The sequence below is a fragment of the Cololabis saira genome, chromosome 17 (assembly GCF_033807715.1).
Source record: "Cololabis saira isolate AMF1-May2022 chromosome 17, fColSai1.1, whole genome shotgun sequence".
Classification (NCBI taxonomy): Eukaryota; Metazoa; Chordata; class Actinopteri; order Beloniformes; family Belonidae; genus Cololabis; species Cololabis saira.
The window spans coordinates 6,494,897-6,507,162 of NC_084603.1; the positions used below are offsets into that span (position 1 = coordinate 6,494,897).

Sequence of the window (12,266 nt, forward strand, 5' to 3'; positions counted from 1 at the left end):
TTGCAAATGTTAGCATCTTCTCAAAACCAGCTAGCTCATTCTTTCTCAACTAATGCATTTTCCTAAAATTATTACATGGGTAATATTTCTTATTTAAGATTTTCGGACCAACTGCAAAATGATTTTGTATTCACACAGAAAATATTTAAAATCCCCATGGAAAGTATTCAATATGAGGCAAAGATATAGAAAAAAGACTCATTCTTTCCTTTCTTGCTATAGAAAGACTTTTAATTTTGCACAAGATTAGAATAACATGCAGTACAAAATGTCTCACATAAGAATACATGTGAATTTTGTCTTGTAACTAAAACTTCATTTTAGTTACATTGGTAATAGTTTTGACAGAAACGTTTCCTTTTCAGCTCAGAAACTCAAGATGAATAAGTGACGATCTTCACATTTAGTTAACATTGATTCACTTACAGTAATATGTGTTCAGGAGCTGGCATACAATCGGGCTGGACTGTGGACACTGAATATACATACATGGTCTAACTACCTGAGTAGTATTTATGGCTTTGTGAAAGCCTGTGGGAAAGTGGACAGCTGACATGTAGCTCAGTTGAGTTTTGATATGAGAACCTCTGGCTAACTTCTGCACTGTGCAATTACCATAGTTTCCTATGGCATATAAACACTGGTCACCCATGTCAATGAAGTGTGAGACTCTAAAAATACTCCCATCCTTCAAAAGCACAACAGAGTTGTTTCTCTGTTTCGTTTTGCTGTAGGTCTGACCATGAACGACTTCGCCATTTACAGCAATTCTCTTGTAGTACCTCACCACAGCATTTGTGGGAACCTCTCTCACTGAGTGGAGAGCAGCTTGATCCCCCAGAGAGAGTAAGCTTACACTTGGTGAACCAAGACCAGTCACCTCAGTAAAGTTTTTAAACTTGACACGCTGCTTTCCATTTCTCATTTCATTGCAGAAATCTTTAACTTCTGCAGGTGCATTTGTTAAGAACTGCTTTGCTAAACGTGGAAAAGCACGGGTTAACGCCACTCGTTTGCATATTTGTTGTGGTACAGCTTGACTACTTTTGACTTGTTTCAGGAGGTACCCATTGAAATCTTCAAACATGAAGGCTGAGTGAGCCCACAAAGGACCCCAGCGCACAACACTTTTGCTCAAATGCAGAAGTGAATGAACATTGAATGTCATGTGCTCTTTACCATACAGGGACTGCACACCTCCAACGAAGTACACTAATGCCTCATGTGCGTGACTTATCAGTTCAGCATTTAATGCAGACCCCAACAGAATGCTTACGCCTTCTATCAACAATGCCCAATGAGAGTGATACTTCTGTGGAAGTACGCGTTTCAGAACTGGCAAACTATAGTACAAAAGCCAGTGTTGCCACTCGTGGGCTTTCCAGAATTTGCGTTCTGTTAGAGATCTTGGAACTCGAGCAACAATACCTGGAGGTTTTATTGACAAGAGATGTCTGTCCATGACTGCTGTTTGTGCACCAATATACCATGGTTCAGAAATGCTCTTTGAATCCATCCATAAAGTTGCCATGTATCTGCACACACCAAGCAACACACAGTGCATGTAATCAGGGACCATCCCGTTGATTAGATCAAACATTGGTAAATCGGTAAGGGCAGATGGGCCCTTTATGCCCAATACAGTTTTCCCTTCTTTTTCAGCAATTTGTCCTATTTTTACTGTGGTTTTATGATTTCTGTCACTTGGCTTTTCATCAAGACATGTGTAAACCCTTGTGTTTCCTCTTCCTTTCCTTGTTTGCACCCCAGGGTGAAGGCAGACTCCACACCCATATTCACCATTAAACTGCTTAAAGTTCTGTAGCAATGGCCTTGCTACTGCATCACACACACAGCACAATGTGTGCACTTTAATGTGTCTGACTGACTGATCACTAGGATGCTGCCACTCAAAACCAACTTCCGAAAGACTGATACACTCCTCAACAAATGGTTTGAAGAAGCACAACATGTCTGGCTTTTTGGATCCAAACCATAAACTACATAAAAGTACATGGTTATCTCTACTCTCAGGGGGTATCTCATTAACACAACACAGTATTGGCCAAATACTGAATTTAGAGGACTGAAAGACTGGTACACCATCACAGTTGAATGTAAGGGATAGGAAATCATCTTCACTGTTTGACTTTAAGGTCTGATATAAAGTGCCATCACATATGTCCTTTATTAAATCCCTTCTACTGTCATCAGCACGAAAACAGAGATCGTGCATGCCCTGGTTCTCGAGAATATCTTTCAGCTGATCCTTTAATGGAATCCTAATAAAAAAATGTCCTTCCTGTAAACTGGCTTCTACTGTTGTGGATGAGGAACATGACACACATTTAAGAATTTCCTCTTGAGATTGTGAAGAACCAATGTATTTAGTACAAACTCTGCAGTAATGATGCCGTTCAAACTGATCAGCAATACCAGCTAACGGTTTCTCCAAAAAATACTTGCTTGTTGGAACTGCACTAGTCCCAGCGGAATGTAACTTAAGTAGTTTCAGCAGGTCTTCCATCAATACACCTGTAGTGTTGTGTCTCAGTGCAAAGGAGAGAATCGAGATGATGCTTTGTCCTTCCGTTAGTCCATGGAAGTGGACATCTGCTTGAGGGACACTGTCCTAAAATGATTGACAAAAGCAGAACTGTATTAAACCTTAATCTTATTTGGGTTGACTGTGCTAGCATAAAAAATAAACACAAGTAACAAGACATGAGGAAAAAAAGGGTGCATTTTGTTACGGTTTGTCAACTGACATTTAATGTTCAAAAATTTAATTAATCTCATACTGTACTTTGCCTCACCTGTACCATTGTGAAAGATCCTGCTCTTTGCTCTTGACTTTGGCTGGTATCATCATTGTTTTCCTGAGAAGGATACAAATCACCAGCTCATTACAGAGGGAGAGAGGGAGAGAGAGGTAGAAGACTGTCTAACACTATAGTTTTGTCTCACCTGTACCAGTGCGACAGGTTCTCCTCTCTGCTCTTCTCTCTGGCTGGCATCTTCATCACTTTCCTAAGAATGACACAAATGAACAACAGATGTAGTAGCTGTAGTTTAACAGTAAGAGTGAGGGACAGAGTGAGAGAGTGTTGTATAAAAGAACTTTCTTCTGACCTGTGTTAATGTGAAATGCTCCGCTCTCTGTGTGGCATCTTCATTATCCTGAAGGGAACACAAGTCCATTATTTATTAAAAAGATAAAATAATGAGGAAGTGAGATTGAGAAATAATAGTTGTAGTTTGACAGTGAGGGTGAGAGTCTGAGAGAGAGAAAGAGAGAGTGAGATGTAAAATACTGTAGTTTTGTCTCACCTGTGCCAGTGCGACAGGTTCTCCTCTCTGCTCTTCTCTCTGGCTGGCATCTTCATCACTTTCCTAAGAATGACACAAATGAACAACAGAGATATTAGCTGTAGTTTAACAGTAAGAGTGAGGGACAGAGTGAGAGAGTGTTGTATAAAAGAACTTTCTTCTGACCTGTGTTAATGTGATAGGCTCTGTGCTCTGCTCTTCTCTTTGGGTGGCATCTTCATTGTTCTGAGAGGAACACAAGTCCATTATTTATTAAAAAGATAAAGGAATGAGGGGGAGAGATAGAGGTTGGTACTTGTAGTTTGACAGTGAGAGACTGAAAGAGAGAGAGAGAGAGAGAGAGAGAGAGAGAGAGAGAGAGAGAGAGAGAGAGAGAGAGAGAGAGAGAGAGAGAGAGAGAGAGAGAGAGAGAGAGAGAAGTGGATAAAACTGTAGTTTTTTTCTCACCTGTGCTAATGTGAAAGGCTCTGCTCTCTGTTCTTCTCTTTGGGTGACATCTTCACTTTCCTGAGAGAAATATGAGTCCATTATTTCTTAACATAGATAGCAGTAATTCATTACAAAAAACTCAGATTACTGTAATTTAGTTTTTTGGGGTACTTATACTTTTATGTACTAGATTGTGTATTAGATTTTCAAATCTGTACTTTTACTTGTACTTAAGTATTAATTATGCCATGTAATCTACTTAGTTACTTTTAAAATCATAGTTGAGTACTGAGTACAATTTTCATTAATATCCAAACCTTTCACCTGCATTTTTGTAGCCAGTAAGGTGATTTGATAGCAAACAAGCCAATGAAAAGCAGGACACGAGGACGAAAAACAAAACAAAACATAAAAAGGATGTTAATGATTGATCTCTAATTGATTTTGCATTAAAAATGTAACCAGTTAAAAATGTATTCATGGATATTTAATCAATAAACATGGCATCTCATGTAATTTTGTTTTTTGTCTGCTGGAGACATTTGCTGAATAAGAAAATAAAAACTAACTTTTTTTTACTTTTACTTCAGTATTTTTCTAACACCACTACTTTTACTTGCTAATTGAGTAATATTTTAGCAATGTAACAGTACTTGTACTTGAGTACATTATTTTCAGTACTATTTCCACCACTGTTTATTAAAAAGATAAGAATGAAGGGGCGAGGTAGAGAAATGATTGCTGTAGTTTGACAGTGAGGGTGAGAGACTGAGAGAGAGAGCGCTGTATAATATTGTAGTTTTGTCTCACCTGAGCCTGTGAGAGAGGTTCTGCTCCCCAATCTTCTCTCTGACTGGCATCTTCATGACTTTCCTTAAAACAACACAAATCAACAACTTCTTAGAGACAGATTCCACACACTTCCCCAGAAAAACATTACAATGCATTTTTTCCTTTCCTTTATTGATAACTGGTTGGTATTGAACTACACTGTAACATAAAACTGTATGTTTTGTTGATATGTTGAAAACTGTACCTCTTCTACTACCTTGTAGATTACATTTGCTACCATTACTATCTCCAGTTAATGAACAAATTGATTAAGCTTTTAAAAATCATACAACATGAATGATAAGTCGGAGAGTAAAGGAACTGGTTGCACCTACATGTTGTCCTGTTGTGTGCTCTCCGATGTCTTTCAAAATTCTGTTGATTTTCCTGACGAAACAATGGACAGTAACTAGTTACCCATTACTGTAACGTTACCGTTACTTATGAGCTGCGTTAGGAGACATGTCATACCTTCTTTTCCATCTTGTTAGAGTACGTGCAGGAATGTTTTTCCTCAACCAGTCTCTTTCAGTTGTGTCAGAAGTAACGACTTTCCTCTTCGGCATAGTTGTCTCGTCTATAATCCATCCATGTTGTGAACCGCTTATTTGACCGCTAGAAAACTGTATATATTTTTTTAGCCATGAGAGCGATGATTGGTTAAGAGTAGGGTGAGAATATTAGGATGAGCCAATCAGAGGGCGAGTAGGGGGGAGGGGTAACGTATTTATCATTTGAATAAAGCAGAGCGGCAAGTCAGAGATTCAACCGTTATGGATACCACACAGAGTGAATCTATCGTTGGCGGTAAGTACATTTACTTATTTAACGTTATGTTGAGAGATAAATATGTTAATATAATGTATATATTGTAAGCTCCGTGTGTTTTCCGTTTTTTATTTTCAAAAAAAAAGATGGGAAACGGATTATTTTGGATTATTTCTCTATTTTTATTTTGTCATTTCAAAACAAAAAACGGATGGCCGCGAAGTACACGGACCGTTTTAGCTTAAATTTGACCTGCACTTGATATTCTTTTTTGATAATGTTAGCATTGACTGTTAGTTGAACACATCAAAATTTGTAAGAAATGTGGATTTTATCAATGACAGACTTGTGCATATCAGTATATGAAATTGTTATTTCATTCTATATGGCGTTAGAAAATCTTTAATCTTTAATCGCGGCGACGTGCACCGTACGGCCGCGTACGCTACGCCGTAGGCTCTGCGTTGGTGTAACGCGGAACCATAAATCAGCCTTAACGACGCGAGTACCGCTCTCATACCGCTGCTGAGAGCGCGGGCGCGGGCATATTATTATATTATGGCGCCGGCCAAAAAAAGAAAAAATATGGCGGGCGACAGACAACATGATATAAAGAAATGTTTCTGCCAGGTACGTGTGTTTGCATGTGACGCTGCAGGGAATGAAGGAAAAAACAGCCCGACGACACACCAGGCGTCCGCGGGGTCCTAGTGCCAGGACACGTATGAGCGCGTCAAGGCTGATTTATGGTTCCGCGTTACACCGACGCAGCACCTACGGCGTAGGATACGCGGCGACACGCACCGTACGTTGCACGTCCCCGCGTACCCTACGCCGTAGGCTCTGCTTGTGGTTTAGCTTACATTTTTGTTCTGATCGAGCTTCTTTTTTTGGTAAGGAATAATGATGAAAATAACACAGACAATAGATTGTCTTTCCACTAGAACCACTAAAGGTTAATTTTTTTCCCCAGTCAAATGCATGTAACTCTGTTATAACAAAACGGGGAAAAAAATCTTCTACAATGTTTAAATTATTTATAACTGATATAATCTCAATTGTGAATAGGGATGTTTTGTGGCATATGCCGTCAGCACAAGCTTTTCATAGAGATCCCTCTGAAATATATAGAGAGATGTGCTCAATGGTCATATGGGGTCAGACCAGCACACTGCAGCCTTTCAGGCCCATGACACTTTGGTTAAAGGTTAGATGAAGTCTAATGATTTCATTGAAGTGATATCATTCACCAATATAGGCCTACAATGATTTTTAATGTAAAACTTTGTTATATTGCTGCATGTCACATGTCCAATATGCTGTCCACGCGCCTCGTCTGTTTAGGGTTTTTTCGGTGGTACCACCGGGCCTGAAAAAAATTCTAGGGGAAACACTGAGAATATATAGAATTTTTTTTTTTTCAGAAACAATAGTTAGCATTTATAACATTATCTGTCTGGTGGTCTGTCAGCCATTTATTGATTGCTAAGCTAAGCAATGATTTTATTTATTTGATCACGTCAGAGCACATGGAGAGGAAGTTTGCTGTGGTGCAGTGGAGTGAAGGGGAGGATTCTGGGAAGCTCAGTGAAGTAAAAACTGATACCATTCGGGGATATGATGATTCAAAGATGGACCAGCATGGGAATCCCATATCCACCTACTCAGCCGTTATCGAATGGCGCCATGGGAAGAAACCACGAGGAGGGTGGCCTCACTACAGAGGCACTGTTGTTTTTGTCAGTGGTAAGTTACTGATGAAATTGTTATTAGATGGTTATTAGATTGTCTACTGCACTGATTCCTGAAAGGGCCGGTGAAGCTGCAGGTTTTTGTTCCAACTGTGCAGCAGCACAGCTGACTTGTTTTAGTCAATCAACTAGTTGTTTTCATTAAAGGTCTGAACCAGTTCAGTTGATTGAATGAAACCAGTCAGCTGTGTTTCTGCATGGTTGGAGCAAAAACCTGCAGCCAAACATAAATAGGGCAAGATTCACCCTGTTTTAAATTGTGTGCTAAATTGCCTGCTGAGTCTTTGCCACATTTGTTGTGCAGTACATATGATGATTACTTAGTTTGCAGTGTTATTGATACTATATTGTTCTCTAGCTACTCGTTTTGAGACAACCCGTAAATTTAAGTCACTGCTGAAGGAAGATGAACCTCTAGAGCTGACCAAGAGGGTATCAGTCCCCCCTCAAAAATATCAGGATGATTCTGATAACTCAACTGACACCGAGACTCAGATTCTGACTCAGTCATTGCACGTCAAGGTGATATCAATTTACTTTGAACTCTTTTGTGATTACCATATTTCTCAGTGAAATCATGTCAGCATATTGTGTAAGTGGTTTGCACTACTAGATAATAACCATTACTATCTAGCTTTAAAAAATGCACAGGATTAATAATTCTTGATACTGAATCTGTTGTCTGTACAGTTAAGCTGCTAAACGCCACCATCAGCTTGGTTTTTATTTTCTATGTAATTATTCTATTTTCCTTTCTCTGGACACACAGAAGTCAAAGGCTCTCACAAGGAAGGACCCTGCAGAAGATTTCCTTGAGAAGTACTGTCATTCAGAGCCTACTTCAGATGATAGAAGTCCGAGAAAGACAATATTTGTATTAAAGCAGGAGATCAAAGACCTGAAAGAAGAGAATGCTAAATTGAAGGAGATGGTTGTTCAAGGTATTTGTTCATATCACTCATTAAACCATTTGTTAACTAATACATTTTTTTCTAAATCACTTCACACTGTATTTACTGTATTATAGTGTACTTTGTATTGAAGAAGAATAATGATAGCCTTTTTGTTTGTTTGTTTTGTTTGTTTCTGATGTACTGTGTACAGATGTGCCAGAAATCCTACGGACCATGAAGAATATCCTTGATTCGGCTGTGCCTCCTAAGAGATCCAGGTTGGACCTTACCACACCACCGCTGCCCCCCCAAAGTTCCTATTCTTCATCGGCAAATTCATCGCCATCCCTCCCCAGATCTACCCCGCCCAGTTCCATGTCTGAGTCTGTTACTCCATCGCTGACGGACTCCCGGTCTTCTAAGGTGATTTTTTTTTTTCTTCTTAAGAATAAATAAATACAGTGCATAAATTAGGTCTACTGCTTGTCAGAATATCTTTAATGAGTATGACTGATCTAATTTGCTTTTATGTCAAAAGTGTCTTGGGCGGAACAAAACATTCGTATTTGATCCCTAAATGCTCACCTTGTCTCCTTGTTTAAACAGGTGGAGATCCATCCTGGGACTGGAGTCATGGTTGAGAAACTGGCGTGGACCTATGCCCTCAATGCAAATTCAGCTACAGTATTTGTGAGGCATCTGCTCACAGCAGTCTTCCCACTGGAGATACTGCTGTTGAGCAATCTTCGAGGGGGCAAACGAGGCGGAGGAGATGCTCGTCTACCACTGGACAAAAAAAAATTGGATGCCATTTACAGTACGTTTTCAGCTTTTTATGTTATGTGTTTTGCCAGTAGTCCATGCTTTTTTGTATCTCATGATTTCAAACAAGGAACCTAAAAGCAGTGTCATCATACCAACATTCTGCAGTGCCAGACTTTAGTAACAGTTGAGTTGAATTCTATGGGAGATGCATAGAGAACATATCTATCCAACATATATCTGTCGTATAACCGTTAATGAAGAAATGCCGCTACCAAATGGAAGAACATAATTCATAGAATATTGTCTGATCTTCCTTTTATTATAGATCATATATAAGTGTAATATTGATCTAATCATGAAATGCCATTGCAAGCTACCCCTTTCTCTGCTGTTTTAAGTGCCTTTGGAGTATCTTCGATGTCCAAAAGCAAATAAACAAATGAACATGTATAGATAAATCAATAAGCATTTTCTAGTCTGAAGTATATTCTTTCATGTGATAAAGGCATTTCTTCATCAAAGGTCATATAGTGTGATATCTTGCTTTTCAGTGAGCCTCTCCATTTATCTTTCATACGCTACTATAGAACTGCTACCAAGAGAGTCTGGCACAATTTAACATTAATATTATATAATGATCCTTCCTTCCTTCCTCAGACTACCAATTGCACTAAGATGGTATTTGTGTGTGTGTATGTTCATATGTAGGTGCAACTCTTGAGAGGTGGCCTGGGACCCAGCTCTCCAGCATCGGAACCACAATCAATGGCAAGATCACAGAGCTCCGGACCAAAAGTAAAAATGTTGCTGTGTCCACAGCATCATCTTAAATTGTTGTTAATCTGCTTGTTCAATCAATACTATCCCCCTGGAAGTTAAGTTCTTTGTTGTTATTATGTCACACTGATTTGTTTGCACTGTAATAATTGTTCGCTGCTAATAAAGTCTGTTAAATTCAAAAGTTTGTCTAACGGCCATGTTTTCAGTATTACAGATATTGAAAGACTGAATTTACAGATTGCATTTATGTAACTGGAAGGGAATTGTAATGGTATAAATGAGTTGTTATAGATTCTGACCAGGCAGTCTGTGCTAGTTTGTAATTTAGTTTGATCCTATTTCAGTGTCAGTATAGTGTCAAATGAAGTCATGTCACTTCAATATGTGATTTATATGTTTTTGGCTATGGACACATGTATGATTTTGTATGAATTCATACATAAAAAGTATGTATTTTATATACTGCTATTGTAAGTTTCATAGACTAATATATAAGAATTATTGTAGAAAAAATATAAATAAAATATAGTTTACGAATACATTATATCCCATAACATACAAAAAATGTATATGTAATGCTACATACTCATATAGGTTTTTTATACTGGTTTTAGTCATTTTAATTAGATGACATATAACAAACTTATATAAAACATAAAAAAAAGCATAATTCCCTTGCAAATTTTGTACACTTTACATACAGAAAACCTGCATATAATGTTATGTTTCCATATAAGAAAAGCATATGTCTTGAAAACTGACATATAATTAAAAACTACAAAGATTATATGAAACATGTATGGAAAACATAATTTGCTGTTCAATTTCCTTATAGACCACATACATTATTTTTACTTGATTCATACATAATTCTTTTTATTATCTTGTATGAAAAGAATGCAAAAGAGGCCACTTTCAAGAGTTTATCATAGTATGGGACTTATAAGTCTTATAAGACACACAATATATGTAAAGCCTAAAGATTTACTACTGTAGGTGATGTAAACTTCCTGTAAGTTTTTTATATATCTTTTCCATATGGGGTGGCACCAGGGAGCGCGGTGAATTTCAACAATAGGAAAAATAATGGATCTTAAAGCGACACTACGTAACTTTTCCACCTTAATATCATATTTCCAGAGTCATTGTGATGGTACATCAACTTCCAACAGGTTTAATGACACCTCTGTCATGGTATGAGGGGGTCTGTATCACCTTCACTGGCACTATGTAACTTTGAGGAGCATGGTAGGAACCCTGCCACACTAAAAAACTACAAATCGTTACGACTTTGACTGCTTTACGGCATACGTCACTTCCCCCTCCTTCCCGATTCGCAGTCGAGACGAAAATGGGCGGGGCTTGGAGCTCAGAGCTCCGCAGAAGCTGTTGCTGCGTTGCGGCTGCAGCAGCTCCACACAACAGACGTGGGGAAAAGATCCTAATGGTTTAACTTTTCAACGGTTTCCTGCTCGGAGGCAGAACCACGGAGACCAAGTATCTGATATAACAAAGTAAAAGAGTGAAAGAGTCGTCGGCTCGCTTTGGATCGCGGCTGTAAAGACCAAACACCGGCTTCCACACAGTAAAGCCTGAATTATGGTTCTGCGTTAAATCGACGCACTCCTACGGCGTAGGGTACGTAGTTTTATTCCCCACTTCGCCAGCTAAACGCAGTTGCTGGCCAGCTCTCTGCGGTGCAATTAAGCCCAATCTTCAGATAAAACTAGTTTGTTGAGGAAAAAATATTAACTCTTATTTGTAGCTGCAGAGGAAAAAAATAATCTCACGAGGAAAACAAAAATATTGCTCACGCCTCGGAGCCTATTCACCATAATATAGCGGTCAAAAAAAAGAAAAGAGAAGTAAGAGGGATACAAAACATGTACTGTATGTTGTACTATTATACAAATTTATTGAAACACATGTGTCTTTAGTAGGGATTTCATATGGATCCAGACCGTTAATAATCATTATTTTCTCAATATACCGCTCCCTGGCTTCCTTGTTTAAGGTATCCCGGTAAATTCCAGTTCCTTTCCAGCAGTTTAACATCTTTTTTTTTGCGTTCCGTCTGTTCACTTGGTGAAACAGAAAAGCATCCCGTCTTCTATCCAAACAAATGCAGCGACGGGACAGGAGTTTTCCGGCAGTACGCGCTGGTGCTCATGGGAAACGTAGTGTTCTTTCTGGTAAAGCACTACCGCTTTTGTCCAAAAGATGCCGCCAAACTCAGAAAAGCTGAAAGTTACGTTGTGCTGCTTTAATGTTAGTTGTGACACTGAAGAGGTTGTGAATGTGTATTCACACCAATATGACGGGCTACAGCCTTATAATTACGAACCCGTTAGGCCCCCCACGTTCTTTTGATTGACAGCTGAAACTCGCTTTTTAAAAGGCTGATTTATGTGTCCGCGTTACACCAACGCAGACCCTACGGCGTAGGTTACGCGGCGACGCACCGAACGCTGCGTGCGCCGCGTACCCTACACCGTAGGCTACGCCATCAATTTTATGCGGAACCATAAATCCGCCTTTGTACCGCGTTTGTACTTTCTAAACAGAAAACAGGCTTATTATCTTCTCTTTTTTCTGATTAAATGCATCCGAAATAGCCAGGTATTCGTCTGCGTTTTCGACCACATTCATAAGCATTCCAAACCTGTAGATCATCTGGTCTTCCGGCCTTCGGGCCGCCTCTGCGGCGCAGCTTTCCCGG

General features: G+C 39.1%; 1 protein-coding gene and 1 long non-coding RNA gene across 2 annotated transcripts; one reads left to right on the plus strand and one right to left on the minus strand.

Moving 5' to 3' along the window:
* Positions 1–2,494: 2,494 nt before the first annotated feature.
* LOC133464014 (uncharacterized) lies at positions 2,495–4,726 on the minus strand. Its single transcript, XR_009784399.1, has 6 exons — positions 4,570–4,726; positions 3,778–3,837; positions 3,496–3,555; positions 3,331–3,393; positions 2,817–2,879; positions 2,495–2,632 (listed from the first exon to the last, which is right to left on the minus strand). It is a non-coding gene; the product is annotated as an uncharacterized LOC133464014 (long non-coding RNA).
* Positions 4,727–5,370: 644 nt separating this feature from the next.
* Positions 5,371–9,632, plus strand: LOC133463926 (uncharacterized). Its single transcript, XM_061745712.1, has 7 exons — positions 5,371–5,397; positions 6,883–7,104; positions 7,468–7,631; positions 7,879–8,050; positions 8,214–8,425; positions 8,609–8,819; positions 9,476–9,632. The coding sequence occupies exons 2-7, from the start codon at positions 6,888–6,890 to the stop codon at positions 9,595–9,597; spliced, it is 1,098 nt and encodes a 365-aa protein (XP_061601696.1). The 5' UTR covers positions 5,371–5,397; positions 6,883–6,887; the 3' UTR covers positions 9,598–9,632.
* The last annotated feature ends 2,634 nt before the right edge of the window (positions 9,633–12,266 follow it).